The sequence below is a fragment of the Lagenorhynchus albirostris genome, chromosome 1 (genome assembly GCF_949774975.1).
Source record: "Lagenorhynchus albirostris chromosome 1, mLagAlb1.1, whole genome shotgun sequence".
Taxonomy (NCBI): Eukaryota; Metazoa; Chordata; class Mammalia; order Artiodactyla; family Delphinidae; genus Lagenorhynchus; species Lagenorhynchus albirostris.
In genome coordinates, this window is record NC_083095.1 from 68391743 (window position 1) to 68414446 (window position 22704).

At 38.7% G+C, this 22704-nt stretch overlaps 1 protein-coding gene across 2 annotated transcripts in view; it reads left to right on the forward strand.

Moving 5' to 3' along the window:
- Positions 1 to 371: 371 nt before the first annotated feature.
- PRKD1 (protein kinase D1) overlaps positions 372 to 22704 on the forward strand; it is a 334418-nt gene continuing 312085 nt past the window's right edge. The window contains exon 1 of one of the 2 annotated variants that reach the window (XM_060144227.1): positions 372 to 737. In XM_060144227.1, the coding sequence (XP_060000210.1) occupies positions 483 to 737 (255 nt within the window). In that variant the 5' untranslated portion in view covers positions 372 to 482. The remainder of the gene's footprint in view (positions 738 to 22704) is intronic. The other variant, XM_060144221.1, reaches the window with a different exon arrangement.

The following is a 22704-nucleotide window of genomic DNA, read 5'->3' on the forward strand; positions in this document are numbered from 1 at the left end:
GAGGCTTAGGCCCCAGGAACCTCGGGCGGAGGGGGCGGCGACCGGGAATCCTGCGGCCACTGCGGCCGCACGGCCGCGGCTCTTGCGGCTCCGGTGCCTGCCGGGTGGTGGCTCCGCAGTGCCCGCCCCCAGCTCCCCTTCCCCGCCCCTCGCGCCCCCTTCCCCGCCCCCGCCCGGCGCCCTGGCCTCGCTGACCCGCCGCCCCGTCCCTCCGCGCGCGCCGCGGCTGCTGCTCCTCCGCGCGGCGGCGCCTCCCCCGCGCGCCGCCCGCGCTCCCGGCGGCGCAATCCTCCCGCCTCGGCCATTTTCCCTCCACCCCCTCCCCTCCTGATCCTCATCCCCTCGCCCTCCCCCCGCGCGGGGACTTTTCCGGAAAGTTTTTATTTTCCGCCTCGACTCTTGAAGAAAGAAGCTCCCGGCTCGGCGGCAGCAAAACTTTTCAGCTGTCCGGACCCGCGGCCCTCGGCGCGCCCGGCGGAGCGATGAGCGCCCCTCCGGTCCTGCGGCCGCCCAGCCCGCTGCTGCCCGTGGCGGCGGCGGCGGCGGCCGCGCTGGTCCCGGGGTCGGGGCCGGGGCCCGCGCCGTTCCTGGCTCCCGTCGCGGCCCCGGCCGGGGGCATCTCGTTCCATCTGCAGATCAGTCTGAGCCGCGAGCCGGTGCTGCTGCTGCAGGACTCGTCCGGGGACTACAGCCTGGCGCACGTCCGCGAGATGGCTTGCTCCATCGTCGACCAGAAGGTAAGGCGCCGCGCGGCTCCGAGCCCGGCGCCTCCCAGCCGCTCAGGGGGCGCTGCCAGCCCGGCCGCCCCCTCGCCGCGCCAACTTTCCGGCTCCGGGGCCTCGGCCGGGAGCCAGCCTCGCCGGCGCGCTGGAAGGGTCTGGCACCCGCCGAGGTTGGACGCCCGCATCCGAGGCACTGCGCTCCCTGTTGTCCAGTTCTCCCCTTGCCCCATCCTCTTATATTCCCGATATCTCTAGGGTCTGCATCCTCCTCACCCATTCCCATCCCTTTCAGGACATTCCCAGGTATCTTGCTCTTTTCGGGTCGCGCCTCTCCCTTCCCCTTAAGACTTCCCGGCTCTCCCCTCTCTTCCTTCTGCACCCTGGACCAGCACATTCCTGGCGCCGGAATCCTCCTTCCTGCACTAGAGTTCCCCCGGGGACACGCTCAGCACGATTTCAGCACCCCTCCCCTCCCCTTCAGGCCCCTCTCCCAGCTCAGATTGATGCTGAGGAGTTCCTGGAATGATCTGGAGAGGAGGAATTTCTCACCTGTCAAATAAGCTTTGAAGAGAGAATGATTGACTCGGCCAGCTGTGAAAACAACTGACCAGACCACGACTACCCACTTCCTTGTGGTCTTTTATTCCCAACCTTATGTGAACATAGGAGCAAATGTTTCAACGATAAATCTGAAAGTTGCAGTCTTCTTGATTTTGATTCCCAGGATACTGATAGTAGAGCGTTGAAGCTGGGACACAGATATGTAGATGGTAGGGGTACTGTCCAGGAGCACCCGAGGCTGGCTGTGCCCTTAAGTTTGAGGCTGTGGGACTCTGGACAGCGGCCACCAAAGGCAGGGTTGAAAAAGGGCCATTATCCTGGACCAGGCCACCCGAAGAGGAGACCTAGCCCGCCCACCAATGTTTATAGTGGAATTCTGAATTTCAGGTTGTGTCTGTAGCCATCCAGAGGGATGTTGCATGGAAGGGGGTGATAAGAGTATAAAGGAAAGGGGGCCATGGCGCCAGTCTTCTTAGTATAAACAGCAGGTGTTTAGGGGTGGAGACAGAGGTCTCTAAAGGTGCTGAATTTCAACCCCTGGAGGACTGACTAGTACTTACCTTATGAAGATCACTTGAATAATCATGAAAGCTTTCTCTAAACTATTTGGAACAGAATTTGCTAAACCTGCCTGTTGCAAATTGTGGCACTGAGCCCAGGAATATTAGGAAAAGCCCCAGGGAAAAAATCACTAATCTAAAAGTTGTGAAAGTTCTGGAGGCCAGACTAAGGTAACAGCGAGTGCCAGGAATTTTTGTTTATTGAACGTAGTGACATTTTGTAATGCATGTTACTCTTAAATTTTTGCAACTTCCACAAAAATTAGACAAATTTTGTCTAATTCTGCTACAAGTCATATCATATGACTTATCATCAGTATCGTGGAGTGTCTGTTGCAGGTGAAAAGGAGTATTCTCCTAGGCACTGAAAGCCTTCCCTTAATGGCAGTTGTAGTCTACAACAGTTTTCACTGAAAGCCTTCCCTTAATGGCAGTTGTAGTCTACAACAGTTTTACAACAATTAACTGGGGTGCAATCCAGTTAATTAAAGGACAATACTGAATAAGCATATAAGCAAGGTAAATTAAAATTTCTTTAAAAAGCTAATGTAATTGTATAGAATTTTAATTGAAAGCGAGTGATAGAGTTACAGGTAATATTAAGTTAATATAGACAGACTGTTTTTGACCAGCTTTAAAACACACACACGCACATACATATACACACACCTTGATGGAGTTTAGGATGGGGAGAAACATGTATGGTTCAAGAGGTTTACGACTGGAAATTGATTAGAGAGCGAATTCTTATCTCAGTAGCTACCAAGAGGGATGTTATATGGAGGGGGTGATATGCGTGCAGAGGAGAGAGGCAGCAAGCACCTGTGGAACACAGTGGACCTGAGGGTAGTGGCTAGGATATTTAGAGAAAGTAAAACTGTGAAAAGGCCTTGCAACTAAGATGAACTCAGTTTACTAGGAGTCTCTGTAATCGTCCACATAGAGATATCAAACCAAGGACATCTGAAAGATGGATTTGCTGCATGGAATATGTTGTAGAATGCCAAGAATTTTATGGCAGAAGGAAAATTGGAGTTCATGAGCTAATGGAGTCCTGAGCCAAAGCTCTTGGGGAGAGACCTGGAGAAATACTGGAAAAGGAAAATCATCAGCCCTGGTGACTGAGATATAGGGGGAACCCCTTCCTTCTATATTTACTCTAGCAGTTCTGTCCTGAAGAGTTGGAAACATTTGACTACTTGGGATAGCCAGAATAAAGATCTCACTTACACTTTTTTTTTAAGGTTTTGGCAAAGGGAGAGTTAGATTTAGAGATGTGGATTTGACAGTTATTTATGTACAGGATACTGTAAGTAAGTATTTACTGGATTGTGGGTCTAAATAGGAAAATTTTCATCTATTTATCTGTCTTCTGTCATCTGTCTTGAGATACAATTATGGCCCCAACAAGATTAAGAGGGCTGAGTATCCATCACAGGATAGCAGAGATCACTTTGTTTTGTGACAGTAGAAATGGAGGAGGGGTCAGTGTGTAGTTAAGGAAGTAGGAGGAGGTCCTTTGTTCCTCATTTCAGGTTCTCTTGAAGTACTTTTTCAAGATACTAACTCTGAGGAAGGATGACAGGAGAGAAAAAGAGAGAGAGGAAGGGAGAGAGGGAAGGAAATGGATGTTTTAGGAGAGTGCTGGGAGTTTGAAGTCATTTATAATTTACTATGTAGAACGGAGTCATGTTGAACTCACAGCAGAATTCTCCAGATTTTCTGAGCCCTCCACATTCACTGTGTTACAGCGTGTTAAGAGGGTTTTCATATGATATGTCTGAGAGTTTCCTAAATACTAATAGAGATCAGACTAGCTTAAATCTTTGGAAGTATTAGCTGACAGTTCAGTTTATATCAGCAACATCCATGGGACATTTTCTGTGGGATGAGTGCTTGAGGTGTATAGAGCTAAATAAGAGAAGTCCTGTCCCTCAGAAGCAATCTTTAAGTGATTATTGTTATCATTTAGAATTCAGAGTATAATTTTCTTTTTAGTTATATAGGTTTGAAAAGTGGCAGACATATGATCGTACTCGAAAACTTTTGATGGCAATTGATCAAAAATATTCTTAGTTTAAGATAAATGTACCCCAAATATGTACTGAATTATATAGCTAAAGAATTTAAAAGATTTTTTAAATTATTTTTTAAGTTTAATTTTATATTGTAGTATAGTTGATTTCCAATATTGTTAGTTTCATGTATATAGAAAAGTGATTCAGTTATTTTTAAAAATAGTTTAGATGAAAAATCTAGTGTTCCATTTCTGTATATAACAATTTATGAATGTAGAGATAGAACTAATTCCTTCTTTTTTTAAATACTGGCTTAAGGTTTTATTTATATTATGCTTATTTCTTTATTTTGCAAGCGTGTAACCTTGAAGGCTGGTTGTATGTAAAGACATGTATCATGTTAGTTAGTATACATGATTATTATTTTCTGGAGGGTAAAAAAATAATAACAGTAGTTGACTTCACTTTGAAACATTGTTACTTTCTACTATCAAAAGAACCTTGAATATATAGACTAAGAAGGAATTGTTTTCAAATAAGGAACAGTATTCCAAAGGAAGAATTACTTTAGTTTCATAGTACATCATCTATGTGTCTACATACACACACACACACACACACACACACACACACACACGTTTTTAAAACAAGCAGTATTAATTTGGGGATGTGGGATGCAATTAATATGACTATCCATTCATTTTGCCTGTTACCTTATTAGAAAAATGACTCATATTTCCCTTTTTTTTTTTTTCCTGGTACGCGGGCCTCTCACTGTTGTGGCCTTTCCCGTTGCAGAGCACAGGCTCTGGACGCGCAGGCTCAGTGGCCATGGCTCACGGGCCTAGCCGCTCCGCGGCATGTGGGATCTTCCCGGACCGGGGCACGAACCCATGTCCTCTGCATTGGCAGGCAGACTCTCAACCACTGCGCCACCAGGGAAGCCCCATATTTCCCTTTTGAATTTACTTAAATGGAGTAATAGCATCTATAAGACTCCTGGCATAGTTTCACTTTGCATAGTCGTTTATCTGACCAAAGAAACTAAGGAGTGAGATTTTATAGACAATAGCTCACTAAAGGAATAACAAAGTTTAGTGCCTTGGTTTGAGAGCAACTGTGCTCTGCTTATAGTTGTTTTGCTTTCTTTTTTTTTTTTAAAGAAGATGTTGGGGGTAGGAGTTTATTAATTTATTTATTTTTGCTGTGTTGGGTCTTCGTTTCTGTGCGAGGGCTTTCTCTAGTTGTGGCAAGCGGGGGCCACTCTTCATCGCGGTGCGCGGGCCTCTCACTATCGCGGCCTCTCTTGTTGCAGAGCACAGGCTCCAGACGCACAGGCTCAGTAGTTGTGGCTCACGGGCCTAGTTGCTCCGCGGCATGTGGGATCTTCCCAGACAAGGGCTCGAACCCATGTCCCCTGCATTAGCAGGCAGATTCTCAACCACTGAGCCACCAGGGAAGCCCCTGTTTTACTTTCTTAATTGTAAATTGTTTTTCTAACACTTGTAGTGTCACTTTAATTTTTATTGTTAATTTTAGCTATTCTGCTTCTACACAGATTGAGGAAACTGGAAGTAAATAGCTAGCTGCTTGATGAGGCTAGCATATGTGGACTAACAAAATCCTTTTAAGCTAATAGGTGTTTGGGTCTTAGGTATATTATTTTATTTATATTTTGTATTTGTCACCATTATATGTTTATTGATTTCTGATTTAATGATGAAGTATAGAATGTGTCAGTTCATTAAGCGATTCTTAAAATAATATAATGCTTTAATACTGTATATCTAAAATTTTGTTTTCAAGATTAGTTAATAATAGGATTATATTTTGATATACAAGTAATGCCTATGTAATATATATCTAATATATACATACATCTGTAGTATATTATCTAAATATCTGTGTTTTGAAGCATAATTTCGAAAGCCTAATTATTCATAGCCTCCAGATGCTGAAGTATTGTTTTATATTTTGCATTGTAGGCTGCAAAATGTGGGGCCTTGTTATATATCTCATAATCCAAAAGAAACTCTGCTTTATGATTTTTCTATCAATACACAGAACTAAAAACCTTTTCTTATCGGTGTATACTGTTTAACAGTTTTCCCAAGGAAATACCATTTGAGTAAGCCTTCCAGACTTAGGGCTGGGAAGAATTGGACAAATATGTGAATTACTTTAGACCTTTAGATTCAGGATTAAGATAAATTTGAAGGAATTTTCTGCAGCAACTATAGTGTGTGTATATGTGAGAGTGGAGGTTGAAAGTAGGGAGTGGAGCTGGAAAACTATTAACGAAGTCTGAAAATTTGTCCCATACTTCATGACTGCATTGCTCTGTATCACCGGACCCCTGTCATAATTATTAAGGGAGATTTAAAACTTTATTTTGCCAATTATTATTACGCTTTTTTTTTGACAAGATGATTGTATGTAGGTCTTCACTATTTTTGCATAAATGACTTTTTTTTTAACATCTTTATTGGAGTATAATTGCTTTACAATGTTGTGTTGGTTTCTGCTGTATAACAAAGTCAGTCGGCTATATGTAGACATATATCCCTTTATCCCCTCCCTCTTGCACCTCCTTACCACCTTCCCCATAAATGACTTTTAATGACCTTACTAGTCAATACAAACAAATTTATAATCCTATGAATGTATGGTTGTCACTTATCTAAGATTACTTTGAAGAATAAAGATAATATGTGTAAAGGATTAAATATACTGCCTGGTAGATAGGTGAATAATAAATAGGAATATTGATGTGCGAGGCTTTATGAATTAGCATACTGTTTTGTTAACAAAGAAATGTATATTCTATTATCTCATTCTTATCTCAATATAAAATTAAAATTGTATTAAAAAGCAATATAGCTGTATGGTCAAGGTAACTCTTTTTTTCTGCCCTGTATAATAGAGCAAATCTTAGGAGTAGCTGCATTTTGATACTGCCTCTGAAATTCAACCTCAGAATTCCTCAAGGAGTAATTTGATTATTGCTAAATGAAAAACACATATGTTGATGAACTAAAGCATCTTTTTATTGCATTTTATTATTTTTGACAAGAAGTTGATTTAATTGCTTTTCAGTTTCAAGTGGCATTCCAATGATATTTCAGTTGATAAAAAAAAAGGGACATAAAATAGGTAATTGTGCAACATTTGGCAACATAATGGTTCTCAAACATGGTCCTCAGGACTGAAATCAAAAGTTCCTTTGTAGATTGACCCTTGATGTGAGGAGGAAGGCACTTGGAAATGACTTACGGAGATCACATTTTGCTGCGATGCTAGCATATAGAGCTTATTTGTTAAACTGTTGCATCTGATGAACATCTAATATAACGTGGTGGTTGTGCACACGCAGAAGTGTTATATTGGGATGAGAGGCGATTTTACTGGGAAACGATTGAGACAACAGTTTGGCTAAGCCAATCACAAGTCTTTTTCCAGGTCTTTTCACTAACTACCACTTACCACTCATGGGAGTCCATGCTCCTTTAAGACAACAACAATCAGTAATTATTCATCCATCTTTTAAAGAAGAAAAATGGAATGGATAATTACATGAAACCTGTGTGTGTGTGTCTGTGTGTTGTGTGGTGTGTGTGTGTTTATATTAGATTGGAATCATTGAATAAGCTCTCAAACTGTAGTGAGAAACTAGTAGTATAATCAAGATAGCAAAGCCTGGACTCAGATTGGATTAGAAGTGAATAAAATGCAGTTCCATTGGAGTTGATCATAACATGAGAATTCTTTGTTTTATTTTTATATTTGTTTGTGGTGTTTCTGTGTGTTGAGGATAGCTAATGCTTTTGACCTCTGACCGCTGATAGTCACCTTGGTTCATCTGAAAGCTCTAAACCCAAATGTGAAAATAGAGGTTGAAAATATAGGGTGTTTTTAACGATAGTGCTCATCTTTTAATTTCCCCAGTATTATTCTAGAGAGGTTTTGAAAATGAGATTTCAGTTTCTTAAATCTTTCCTTGGTGTTGGAATATGTTAGAACAACAAGAAAAATAATGCATCAATTTTTCTCTTTCTTCTGATAGCGTTTAGATACAGAGAAAATGGTTATTTTGCTCACAGATATTAAAAATTCTTTTCATATTTTCTACAAGAATATGTGAAATTTCTCCCAGGAATTCCTCTGATACTGTCAAACAAATATTTTTGTACCATTAAAAATCGATAATGACAGCACTGCTTGACGTTGCTTGGCAGCAGAGAAACCCACATTATGCTGTTTCTTATTCTGTCTTTCTAGTCTCACAGAAAATAGATAATTAAATAAATAAAGCCTTTAATTTCATGACCACTGTGGCCATTATGGAATATCATACAATTTATATAGTTATAAAGGTGAGAGTTGGGATAAAAATCTCACATATTGAGACACAATTATGCTGGTCCAAATTTATAATTTCCTATATAGAAGTTTCTTCCAAAGTTGCAAAAAGGTTTATTTGGCTAAAGCTAGACAGTTGATACAGCAGCTAAGCAGTGTTGGCAAATATGAAGATTAGATTTTTAAATATGCAATCATGCACAAATTTTGTCCAACTTATTTTACTGAAAAGAAAAAAAGTTATGTACCCTTTACTGCTTCACTGGATTTTATTCTGACTAGGCCACTAATTGATGAGGAATTTGTTGAATTTAGTCACAATTTCAAAAATTTCTGAATGCCTCTCTCCCTGTCCACAGCCATTTTTTTCACATATATGTTATGAAATGAATGAAAAGTATGAATGTGATAATGAGAATATGAGCCACAAGCAGCTGTGGCTTTCACCATTGTTAAAAGCAGAAAAGAGTTGAGGGGAATAGTGGGGACAAGAGGGGTGGCAGTTAAGCTTTGGTGATGGCTTTGAATCCATGGTGGCTGAGTAGACTTGAGTAGGCTACCGTGGGCGAGGCCGGTGGGATTTTGAGACTAGTGGCACCTTCGGGCAGTGAAGGAGAATAACAGCAAAGCTCTGACCTCTTATGGATTGAATTAGCAGGAATGGTCCCACCAAGTAAAGCCTGCATAGCAATCGGGAGAGGTATGGAAGTGGCTTTTTACAAACAGAGTTGGGAGGTTTTCAGAGTGCCACAGGCGAGAGGTTCAAAGAGCAACCCCACAAGGATTTGACTGTGAGAGTTTCAGGAGGAGCTTGTCCTGGGAGCCTTGGACCCTGCTCTACAAGGTTCTCGGGCCTCATGGTAACAGTGACCTGCAAAGGGGAGCCTACAGGGCAACACCTTCCTGTCAGTGACTCTGTGTGCCTGTCTGTGTCTTGGCTTCTTTGCGTTTGTCGCGTCTGATTTTCCCAGTAGCCCTTTGTGATAGTCATTTTCTCTCCATTTTAAGGATGCGGGAGTTAAATAAGGGTCAGAGAGGTTAAGTCGTTCACCCCAGATCACATAGCTGCTAAGTAAAAAGCAAAACCATCCAATTCTTTCTTCCCTTCATTGTAGGTAACCCTAAGAACAAGGAGGGCTGGGAGGGCCATAGGTCTATATACAGAGTTTGGAATTATCAAATTGAGGGGGAGGGGAAATGTTAAACTCCCTTATGTTGGGTGAAATTTATTTAAAAACACTTCAGCTTTGACAGTGTGATATTATTTCTGTTAGCTTAAAGTATTCCTTAATCTGGAAGACTTCCCTTATGCCGGGTTCACATCCCAGTTAGCGGTCAGCTGGAATTCTAACCACTTTGGAGGCTACCACTGCACGGCTTCTTTCATCTGTGGCAAGATACCTACCCCAGCTATTGATAATTAGCATAAGGGACATTAAATATGGACTCTCATTGGGGATATTAGGGCCATTAGAGATATGTGATTGCCTAAAGTATTTTAGAGACATGCATCACCCTTGAGGAGTCATATGAACTGTAATGTATCTACTTGTTAATATGTTGGGTTTTATTAAAATAAATATCTGTGTGGCAGGATCTGGTTTGGTATTTGCCTTCAGCCAGTCGTCACCCATCTTTAAATTTCCAGACACCACTGTTATTTATCCAGAGAAGTTAATTACCTTATGTGATTAAATTTCCTGGGTTGGTTCACAACCCTTCCTTCCAAGGAAATATGGACACAGAGGTGTTTTGGAAGAAGTGATTATGTTAAGAACATCTGTTGATTAGTGTGGCTCAAGACTAGTGTATGTAAAGAATTTTAGGTACCCGTGAACATCAGTGAATCATTTCTTCTTGAATAGTATATAGATTCTGAGCAGATTTGGAGAAAGTAATTTAGGGTCTTAAGAAAAGTGCCTGTCAGTGGTTGCTTTTCATTTGAGAAGTATTTGGATTGCCTGTATGCATATGCTTAGGATTATGCTTTTCAAATATGTTTCCTATTTTTATAAATTTTATGTATTTGTTTGCTTATTTTTGGTCAATTATAAATTAGTCCCCACCCTAAGGTAAACTTAGTCTCACTTGTGCATAATCAATTACAAGCCATGTGGAATTTTTCTTTCCACTTTAGTAGTGCTCACCAATCTGGATTGTGAATTGTCTTGTGTTCCTTTGCATTGTCTGTGTACAGGGCTAAGGCCAACACTTACCATGTAGACTAATTGTACTGTTTTTACAAAAACATAGTTGTATATATAGGTAGACATGATTTGATTTAAAGTATTATCATAACTCAGTTATATCCCAAGGGTTCCTGCCCTGAATGACCATTGGGAAGCCTATAGTAAAGTAGGTACTCAGCCCTAATAGATTAGAAAGGTACCTGAAATATTGCCTCTTTCTGATATATTTGGAACTTCGGAGCTTTAGTACAATGGACAGGTTACATAGAGAATTATCTTTTTTTTTTTTTTTTCGCGGTATGCGGGCCTCTCATCGTCGTGGCCTCTCCTGTTGCGGAGCACAGGCTCGGGACGCGCAGGCTCAGCGGCCATGGCTCACGGGCCCAGCCGCTCCGTGGCATGTGGGATCTTCCCGGACCTGGGCACAAACCCGCGTCCCCTGCATCGGCAGGCGGACTCTCAACCACTGTGCCACCAGGGAAGCCCCTGGGAATTATCTTTTGATATGACTCACTGATAGTCTCTTGGCTGACAGAAAGGGAGCAGAGCTGTCCAGCTGTACTAGAAATCTGAATTTACTAGATGTCTCCTAGTGGAGTACTTACTGTTCTTGTAAGCCTTATCTTCAGATAACCTGTCTTGAACTAGGAGGGCATGGCATCAGTTGTTGCTCGAGTAGTGGTGAGGTGGATCACTCATGCCTGGCTCTCCTCTACCAACGATCAGTGCTGAGAAAAAATTGCGTAGCTTTAGAGTGCTCTCCAGACAGCAGCGTTCTGTGCCCTTCCCTTTGACACATGCTAATTCCATCTATTCATGTGGCATGAGCTCTTGTCACCTGGGATGTAGATTTTTAGAGTGTTTAAATAAATCCTGTAGCTTGCATAGATTTGCAAAGAATGAAAGACTAGATATTGCATGATCTTTGCTTTTATTCAATTCTTTGGGAAGAATAGGGAGCAAAAGTGAACATAGAGTGAGGATGGACTAATTAGTAGAGTTAAATACAGTGACCAGATGCCCACTTGTCTGGGATAGTCCCAGTCGTGTCTGTTTTCCAAGAATTCTTTTTTTTTTGCGGTACGCGGGCCTCTCACTGTTGTGGCCTTTCCTGTTGCGGAGCACAGGCTCCGGACGCGCAGGCTCAGCGGCCATGGCTCACGGGCCCAGCCGCTCAGCGGCATGTGGGACCTTCCCAGACCAGGGCACAAACCCATGTCCCCTGCATTGGCAGGTGGACTCTCAACCACTGCGCCACCAGGGAAGCCCTCCAAGAATTCTTTTACATTGTATGTTTACTGATAAAGAACTGTGGAGTTTTAAGTTAAAAACAAACAACAAAAAAAACAAAGAAAAATCTTACTTAGGACAGACATTTTATTGCCTTTTGGCCAAATGTCCTTGTATATTTAAATATAAAAGCAAAACTTACACTTAGAATTTATTTCGTGGAGTCACCAGATTATTTATATTAACCATGTCACATTGAGTAATTTTTCTAAATGGAATCTTAAGCTAAAAACAAAATGAAAACCTTACTGTGATTAGAATATTATCCGCTTTGACCAAAAATTAATGTATAACTTAAAGATGAAGACAGTCAACATTTAGAATTGATTTCATAAACCAGTTAATTAGATCTGACTTTGAATATAGTATCTAAAGTAATTTGAGCTCTATTTTTTCCAACCAATCAATGTAAATCAAGATATTGTCATACTTATGTATGTTTTTTGTTTCAAGCAGCAAATAATTGTACTTATTCTGGTAGTTCATACTACCCTTATTAATTCAAGTAAGTAAATAGAAAGGCCTGCCTTGAAGCTCCAGCACCCTTGGCAACCATCACAAAGGTAGAGTACACTGACTTACATGCAGAGGGATAACATTGTCATAGTTTCAAGGTGTACTTTACTGTATTCTCTGGTCTGCAGAAAATATAATGCGGTTAGCCAAAAAGGAGAGAAATTACACACAAATATCCTTAATTACTTAGAAAACTTGTCTTATATTTAAAGAAAAATAAGGCCAATAAGAGAGATAATTTCTTTGGAAATTATATTGTCCCACAATAACAATGTGTAGGCTGTAGCTCATATTTTCTTAAGATGTTCACAGGCATAGCCTGGAAGAAGCAAATATATGAGTTATACCTGTTCTTCTGTGCTTGATTTCTATTGATGAATATACTGTTGAAGTAATATTAAGAATTTTAAATTCAGAAATTATAGTGTTGAAAATAATGCAAGTCAGTGGGGTCTAAAACCACTTGAAAAGGAACTTGATTTTGTATAATCATTTCTGTTTAGAATTTTCCTCACATGGAATATTATAATTTTATACTTGAATTAAATAATTTTTTTTCTTTTACTTTGAAAATTATAAAATTACCACATACAATAGGCTGAATAGTGACCCTCAAAGGTGTCCACATCTTAATCCCTGGAACCTGCAAAGGGTATGGCAAAAGGGACTTCGCAGATGTGATTAAGTTAAGAATTGTGAGTTGAGGAGAGTATCCTGGATTCACTGGGTTGGCCCAGTCCCATCATATGAGCCCTTAAAAGTGGTGAATGTTCCAGGTTAGGTCAGACAGGTGAGACCGAAAAGCAGGAGAGATTACAAGTATGAGAGGGACTGGATCCCCTTTTGCTGACTTTGAAGATGGAAGAAATGGGCCAAGAGCCAAGGAATGCTGGGATCACTATGAGGGGGAAACAGGAGGAGTCAGATGATAGTAGTAGGAGGAGATGTGACAGCAGTAACTGGAGGTGATTCAAGAAAGGGGTCATGAACCAATACAGCTGAAGCTAGAAGCTGAAAAAGGCAGGAAAGATGATTCTCCCCTAGAGCTTCCAGAAGGAACCATACCTTGACTTTAACTCAGTGAAACTGATTTTGTACTTCGATGTACAGAAGTGTGAGAGAATAAATTTGTGTTTTTTAAAGCTGCTGAGTTTGTGGTAGTTTATTACAGAAGTAATAGGAAACTAATATACCACATCCGCTTGAGAAAAGGCGAGAAATTCAGATATATCCCAAAAAGGGAGCTCTATTCATTCTATAAATGAATATGCTCATCATAACTTGCATATAGTTCTTTTTCTCTTTTCATTCGATACTGTCTTTCTGTGTCAGATTTTAAATATAAAATGTTCAGTGCCCTTGGGGTTAATTTTTGTGTGAAGAAAGGCTATTCAGATATTTACTTTGGTTTTAGAATTTAATATTCAGGGTATTAAAGTTACAGATTCAGATGTTAGTCTTAATCTTTCTAGTGCAGCTTATAAATAGTTTAATTTTTTAAGTCTAGTAGATTTTAGCAATCACATTTAAGGACGTTTGAAGAATTAGTATCCTTTGCAAATGTAATTATTTAAATACTTTCAAACATTTCAAAATGCATTTCTAAATTTAATATATTCTGTTTTCTTTAAATACTGCAATCACCTGCTTGATAAACCTTTATATCTTCTTTAGTAATTCTTATACATTTTATAAATGAAACTTATAAATATGCAAATATGGTAAAATTTAAGTTCTTAAATGTTCCATTGCCATATACATAAGCCAAAATTAATTGCTTAATTATATTTATATAATATGCACAAAAGTATTAATATGATGGTTTTGACTCTCGAACTTTTCTATATTTAATTTCAACTATTCCCATTTTTGAAAGATGTTTTTCTACCTGTGAAATAATTATGTGATTCCACACAGTTTGTGGAGTTCCCTCCCCATATAAATTCTGCAGTTGTCTTCTTGGCTTGGTTAAGGTTGCGTAAACACCAGTGCTTTTAGCTGGGATGGAGATTGGATTCTTGCTGGAAGTATAGGTCAGTTCCATGGAATCCTGTTTCTGTCTGTGATTCCATTACTTCAAGAATGGGGGTAATCATGTATCCCATCCCTGGATTCAATTTATGTATTACTTCTGAGTGCTGAAAAGTCTCAAATTCCTATCCAGATTGATCATTTGATTGGATTTTGAATCACTTTAAGTCCTAAGATAAATGAATCCCTTTTCTGTCTACACTAAAGAGCTTTGAACCTAACGGAATAACTGCATTTTCATATTTTTTTCTTAAGGCTCTTAAGGCTACATTATTCTTAGAGATATTAAGTATGTGATTGAATGTTGGCCCTCTCTCAGGGCCTTGCCTGACCATCTAGTCACAACTCATAAGATGATTCTCCTAACTTGGTATTTTCCCCTGTAAATAAAAGAACACTCAGGGCACCACTTTCTAATATCTGAATAGAATTGGTATATGGATTTATCACAATATGTTTAACTTGTCTCCTACTCTTGGATATTTAGGATTCTTTCAATTTTGGGTTTTAGTTTTTTTTTTTTAAGCATCTTTATGCATATGCCATGGCAGAAATTTTCCCACTTACATATATAACATTTATATTTGAACTTATCTGTTAAAATTCCTAAGATTAATATTGTCTGTTAATATTCCTGAGATTAATATTTAGATTATAGTTTTTATTTTAGAATTATAGTGATTCTTTGCTTTCTTCAATTTGAAAAGTTCAAATGCATAGGGTTTTGGGGGTTTTGCTCTGCTTTTAGAGAGAAAAATCAAGTGGAGCAAGCAGCAAGATGCAGAATAAACTTATTTTTAATAGCCAACACTTAATCCATCATTGGGTAGACTACATATGGAATATATCTAGCAAATTCACAGTGAACAAATAATAAAATTTGAAAAAAGAACACTTTCCTTTTTCCTGTTTTCTTTTGTAACAACTGGCCTGATATTTTCTCTGTATATCCAAATTCACTTTGATCTTTTAAAAAGCAGTTTGAAAAATACACATTCCTATAAAATTTCCATAGGATAATTTCTTAAAGATTAAAATTTCATCCTAGCTTGCTCTTACAGTTCTCTGTAATGTTCTTTAGATACCTGAAATGCAAAGAAGAGGTCCTTAAAGACCTAAGTATGAGTGTCATCTTTACATGTCCGTTTTTTTCCAAAAGTCTTTTCTTTTGCAAAAGAAGCAATTGCATTATTTATTCAATACTGTAGAGCTGTCTCTGATAATTTAAAATATGTTTTGATTGATAAAACTTTGATTTACACACAAAGGTTCAGGAACGTCTTTATTGAGTAAATTGAATAAGATTGAGTAAATCACACGAGAGTGTAAATACCATACAGGCAGCCATCTTTGCCTGTTTCTCCTTCGTTACATCCCAGGGATCTAGAATAGTGCCTGGCACTGAATGATTTGAAATAAAGATTTGTCCCATTATTTACTGGTTAAGTTTCTAGAAGCAGAACTGTGTGATCAGTCTGTATGCAAATTTGTCTTTAGTTATATCTGGTCTATTTGCTTTCTAGGAAGTCCTGATTTCTACTTTTGATCCGTAATTATTATTCGAATCATTGGTTTTTTAAAAAGTGAATTAGAAATATTTTGGGAGATAAGATGTACTTCCAGAGAAAGTTGGGCTGTTATTTGAGGAAACAAGCAAACACAAAATTCTGGGATTTGAGTGTCATCTGAGGAACTGGTATTCCTCTCATCTAACTGGGCCAAGAATTTGAAGCCAGCGAAAGCTTTCCTGAAAATGTTTTATGATTGGGCCTGAATAAATATTTGTTGAATTGAATTGAGTCTTTGGAACAGAAGGAGTCTTTTGTGGTTGTTAGTGGATACCTTGTTGAAATATTATGAAAGGCACTTCAGTGTTTTACTTGTCAAATCTCAGCCTAATTTACCTGTAGATTTTAAGAACATAATTATGGAAATAATAAAAAGTCTGACATATAAAATATAGTGGTAGGAGAGACAGTGATGGAGAGGAAAGAATAATGTCTTTGCGGGAGTGGGGGGGTGAATCAGAAAATAACCCAAATTCAACCAATGTTAGCTGGAAGTCCCTTTGCTTTTTTTTTTTGTTTTTTTGTTTTTTTGTTTTTTTGCTTCCCACTGGCTTGTGGAGTGAACTTGAGAAGCTCGGATGGGCTGACAGGGAACAGGGAACATTCAACAGAGTGGCCTCAAGCAAGGAACTTTTTTAATAGTTAATAGTCACTAGTTTGGCTGCTTTGATGTGTCAGTAGGATTACAATTTAAAAACATTTACCTTTTCTTTGTTTCCTGCCAATTCTTAACCTTAGTTACTTTAATTTCTTTACTTTTTATGTCACAATTACTGTGTTTTACATTTCTTAAGTCAGATTTTAGCTTTTTAAATGATATAAAGTTATGCTTTTTCTTTTTTTCTTGCGGTACGCGGGCCTCTCACTGCCGTGGCCGCTCCCGTTGCGGAGCACAGGCTCCGGAAGCGCAGGCTCAGGGGCCATGGCTCACAGGCCCGGCCGCTCCGCGGCATGTGGGATCTTCCGGGACCGGGGCACGAACCCGTGTCCCCGGCATGGGCAGACGGACTCTCAACCACTGCGCCACCAGGCAAGCCCAAAGTTATGCTTATTTTTGAAAATCATTTTTACTCATACTTTTAATACTTATTGTATACTAGATGGCAGATGTTAAATTATATATCTATATCTGTCCATCTGTATGTGTATATGTTTGTGTTTCTTATTTGGGGGGATATTTTTTAAAGTCTTATCTTATTTGGGGGGTATTTTTTAAAGTCTTTTCTTAATTCTTTTTATTTTCTGTTCATAATTTTAGCTCTTGACAATCCAGATTTACACCTCATATGTTTTAAATTTTCTGTCCTGCTGTTAGTATCTTTTTTTTTTCCTTCATAATTTACGTTCTCATGCAGTTTTAAGACTTCTCGGACATTCTTAAATGTCTGAGTTGATTTTCTCCTGAGTCACAAACACTACTGGGTGGATATCATATTTGATTTTCTGCAGCCCTGTTGCTTTTTAACATAACATCCAGTCCTTGGATGAGGAATCTGTGATCACCCAAGTACATAACCACTCTATTTGGGCAAAGAGTTGCGTGCTGTCAGCCAGAGGTTTGTGTAACTTCAGCAGTCACTCCTGGGGAGGGCTTCTCCCAGCCCTTGGTGCCAAGCCAGGGAAGATGACACCCTCATCAGTCATTCATAACAGGTGGAACAGTAGTGATTTTGTACCCGTGATTCTGTTTAAAACTATCCTGCTTCTAGGCTACTTATACAAGGATGGTCCCCACCTTTCCTGGCAAGATTTTACAAAGAACGAAAAAGCTGGTGAGAACAGGAGTTATCTCAACTTGGCTTTTTCACAGTGAAAATTTTCTCCACTGGAAAACAGTTGTTTAAAGTCATCAAGTGTATCTTTTATCCAGCATTTTAAGAGTCGAGCTCTTGATATTGAAAAGAACTTTCTTCCTGTTTATTTTTGGATTAGTGACCCTACCCCCCTCTTCCCCCCAATTCCTTGTGGTGCAGGGATATGGAAGACTAAGATTTCCTGGAGAGAAACTTGTTAAATTTCATGAATTAGGCCAAGTTACAACACTCTTGATGGTGTAGTGTGACCTTCCTGCCTTTCTCCTCCAAGAATTTTCTCTCTGACTCCCTTGAAGGTGTGCTCTTTCATCTTGATGGGGTTCATCTCACACAGTCAGTGTGCTGTGCATATGAAAATCAGCTTTAGAGGTGACATCAGTCATCTGGCAGTCCCAGAGTACAAGTAAACTGTCTTCAGAAAAAGTACCATGTGTTCTCCACAAATTACTGATTTATTGGCCTTTTGTCCAAACTGATTTCCAATTAAAAATCTTAAGTCTTGTTGAGGCCACTGATTTTTTATACTAGGAACAGTCAGGAATTGGATGCTATTTTGTACCACCTCTTTTAACTGGAAATAATATCAAATTACTTTTAGGTTTTATTAATTTCACCTTGGCCTTTGAATCCATGAAATAAGAATCAGTTGTGATTTAACTTATTTGAACTCAGCATACAGCCCTGAGCATTTAAGCTCTATCAGAACCTGCTCAGTAAGGGACCATTGGCATAAACATCAGTAGGAATCAACTTCTGATAGGTCACTTAAGATAATATTAGCAATTATTATTATTATTGTGAGTATTATCCCTAGTACAGCTAACATTTGTCAGCCATTACTCTACCACTCTTAAAGGGCCTACCTCGTCTAACTCATTTACCCCAGAGGTAGATAACAACTTTTACCCTCATTTTACAAGTGAGGAAACTGGGTCACTGGAAGAATTATCCAGTATTACATAGGCAGTGACAGAGTTGGGATTTAACTTTAGGCATCTAGGCTCCAAAGTTCATGTACTTAGCTGCCAGACTATATCTATAGAACATCTTGAACATTTCCAGGCAGATTAATAAACCTGAAAAAACAGTTGCCCCTCATCCCTTTAGCTTGTGTCTTAATCATTTGATAATACTTTTGAATGCGCTAGATGTCTGTTATAGAAAATACAAAGAAAATATTCTTTTCTAAATGGATAAGTTTTATTATTTGAAAGTACGAGGAGCCCGGACTAGAGACTGATCCTGTTAATTAATTATTGCCATAAAGACAGGTACCTATAAACTTTTCTAAATCTAAACTTATTATGTTTCCAAGCTTATAATTGATTTTAAAGAAGCGATTATATATATGCATGTGTATTTGTACATGTAAAATATATGTATTTGTTAAAAGCATATATAATTAATATAAAATGTAGATGCATATTTAGGTTTCTTGGTATCATCACAAATAGTTTATCTTAAAGAGTACATTAAGACTAGTACTGTACAATGTTAGGCTTTCTTTGGATACTTTACTAGATTTTTATTTTCACTTTTTAATTATGGGCTCCATATACCTATAACCTAACTTCAATAATTACAAAATATAGCCAGTTTTGTTTTATTAATAATTAATTTCTTGTTCCCCAGTCATTATCCCTTCATCCTCTTTTCCCCAGATTATTTTGAACCTAAATATTAATATTTATTTTTAATTAAAGTTCTGGAAAGTCTTCAGAATGAGTTTTGGAGAGAATCTGGGTGTTGTGACAGTACTTTCTAAGGGGGGATGCCTTGCATTTAAGTGCTCAGCTCTGTATGGCTCCTTACATTTTAGTTTTATTGTCAGTCAGGATATGTGTTCCTTTGTTCAACTAGCAACAAAGAAAAACTGTGCTCCAGGCATTATACTGATACTTGCTCCTTAGTAGTATCTGAGGTGAGAGAGATGGGCTTCAAGGGGAATTGCTTGAAGGACACGGAGTCCATCCATTCTCCCAGATCTTTGAAAGTACATTCCTGAATCAAGTTATGTTAAACAGCTGTGCGCCAAAAGGCATTGCATTAGTGAAACGTAGAATTACTTGTCGTGATGCCATTAAGCGATTTCTAGGTTGGTTAGTCCGCATGATCCTATGAATCTCAGGTCTAGGGTGAGGCCCAATACATTGTTCATTATGATGTACAGCCGCCTTTGTAAGGAACCTACAGAAGAATTTCCTGTTAAACTTTAGTTCTGAGAATAGTTATTCGTCTCTGGAGCTGTTCCTAGGCTTCTAATCTCACTGATAGTGTGAAGTGTGAAATTAACATTTTTCAAACTTGTGATGACTGCCCTAAAAGTTAGAGCCAAATTTGAGGCCCAAAGAGCAGGTGTATAGGACTTTATGGTATGGATTTTAAAATTTGTTCCTACCTCTCCTTTGTCCTCACACTTGTTCTTCTTTTTCCTTTTTCAGCTAAGACAAAATATAAACAAATGAATAAAAATCCTAATAACGGTTATCTCTGTTTTGGGGTAAGACAGATGTTTATTATTTTCTTTTTACTTTTCTTAATTCTTTTACGAAAACTGTGGTTGGAGAGCCAGGGTCATGTGAGAATTGGAGGACTCTTTGAGTGCAGATTTTATTTTGTCATTTTGAATTAGCCCTATTTGAAATGACCAGATCTTTATAGAACAAGGCTGTTACGTTGAGTACTTTCAGAACAGTACGTCATTGCATCCTTGGAGCATCCATGTAGGAGAGAAATACTCAATCCCTCAAAAATACCTTCTAAAGGAAGTGACAGCGGCTATTAATTTGATGCTTCAGCTTTACTCTATTTGCCTCACTTTTAGAAGGCTTTGGTACTGTTTTGATGATCCATATTATTGATAAAAATAATTTATTCCGGTAAACGTAATGTGTTTTGAATGAGTTTCTTGCCGTGAACATGAATTAATCACAATTCCAATGCACCTCGCTCCACGTTGTGCGTTGTGTTCCGTGAGAGGAGTGACAGCATGACAGAGTGGAAAGAGAAATCTGGCTTCCGAGTAGAAGACCCAGGTTATGGTCTTTCCAGACGTACACCCAGTACTTAACTATACGCCAACCACTGTTCTAAGCACTGGAGATGTAAACTTGAACAGCATTGGGATCCCTGATAGTCTCCTAACTTCTGAATCCTGAGTCCCCACATTTTTACAATGTCTTATCTAACAGGGATAACAGTTTCTCTTGTTCCTACTACAGGGGTGGTTGTTGAAACAATCAAAAGAAAAATGTCTTGAGTGAGTGTTTTGAAAAGGGCCCAGCAGTGTTACGATGGGAAGATAATTTTCTTGATGAAATAGTTTGACATTTTCATGTTACTGTGGATCAGATGCCAGTGTAAGTTGATTAAATGATACATGTGGAGTTGAAAACTCATAGAATTAATGAACTTAATGTTTTACCTTTTAAAGTGCTTTATAGTAGGGTTATTATAAGAGTTTTCTTTTTCCCTTTCCAAAGCCAAAGGTTTTTAATTAACACTGGCTCTCACTTGGCCTGGCTTGACTACTGTTTTTGCTACATGCTTTCTGAGTAACCTTGGGCAATTTACTTATTATCTCAATTGCCTTTTCTGTAAAATGGGGATAATAAGTGTCTATGCATCATAGTGACTTCTTTTTTAACATCTTTATTGGAGTATAATTGCTTTACAATGGTGTGTTAGTTTCTGCTGGTGATCTTTTAATAATATTATCATGCAGGTTAATAATGTCTATAGGACAAACAGTGCTTTGCACATTTTAAGCAGTCTATGCTAGCTATGATGACATCTCATTCATAGCATTAAGGTCATAAATTCAGGCTTGTATGGGCAAAATCATACATGGTAAATTATTATTTTACATGAACAACCTCTTCATGTTTAAGGGTGTATTGTATAAAATAAATTGATTCTACATTTTTTTTCAGTTTCCTCTTTTTATTATTATTTTAATTTTTTATTGAGTTATAACTAACATACAATAGTATATTAGTGTTAGGTGTACAACATACTGATTTCATACCTTTATACGTTATGAAATGATCACCACAATAAGACCAGTTACCATCCATCAGCATACAAAGTTGTTACATCATTGACTATATTCTCTATGTGTACTTTTCATTCCTGTGACTTATTTATTTTATAGTGGCAAGTTTTTACCTCTTAATCCCCTTCACCTGTTTCATCTGTCCCTCCCACCCTTTGGCAACCACCAGTTTGTTCTCTGTATCTATGACTCTGTTTCTGTTTTGTTTTGCTTGTTCAGCTTTTTAGATTCCACATATAAGTGAAATGATATGATATTTGTTTATCTGTCTGACTTATTTCACTTAGCATAATACCTTCTGTGTCCATTTGTGTCATCACAAAGGGCAAAATTTCATTCTTTTTTATGGTTGACTAGTATTCCTGTGTGTGTGTGTGTGTGTGTGTGTGTGTGTGTATATATATGTATATATGTGTGTGTGTGTATACACATACACACACACACACCTTCTTTCATTCATTTACCAATGAACATTTAGGTTACTTCCATAGTTGGCTATTATAAATAGTGCTGCAGTGAACATAGGAGTCCATACATCTTTTGGAATTAGTGTTTTCATTTTCTTTGTATAAATACCCAGAATTGGTATTGCTGGATTGTATGGTAGTTCTATTTTTAATTTTTTGAGGAACCTCCATACTGTTTTCCATAGTGGCAGCACCAATTTACATTCCTACTAACAGTACACCAAGGTTCCCTTTTTTCCACATCCTTGCCAACACTTGGTGTTCTTATCTTTTTGATAGTAGCCATTCTCACAGGTGTGAGATGTGGTACCTGAATGTGGTTTTGATTTGAATTTCCCTGATGATTAGTGATGTTGAGTGCCTTTTCATGTGCTTGCTGGCCATCTGTATGTCTTTGGAAAAATGACTATTCAGGTCCTCTGCTCGTTTTTTGTTGTTGATTTACAATGTTGTGTTAGTTTCTGGTGTACAGGAAAGCGATTCAGTTTTATATATATGTAGTTTTTAAGATTCTTTTCCATTATAGTTTATAACAAGGTATTAAATATAGTTCCC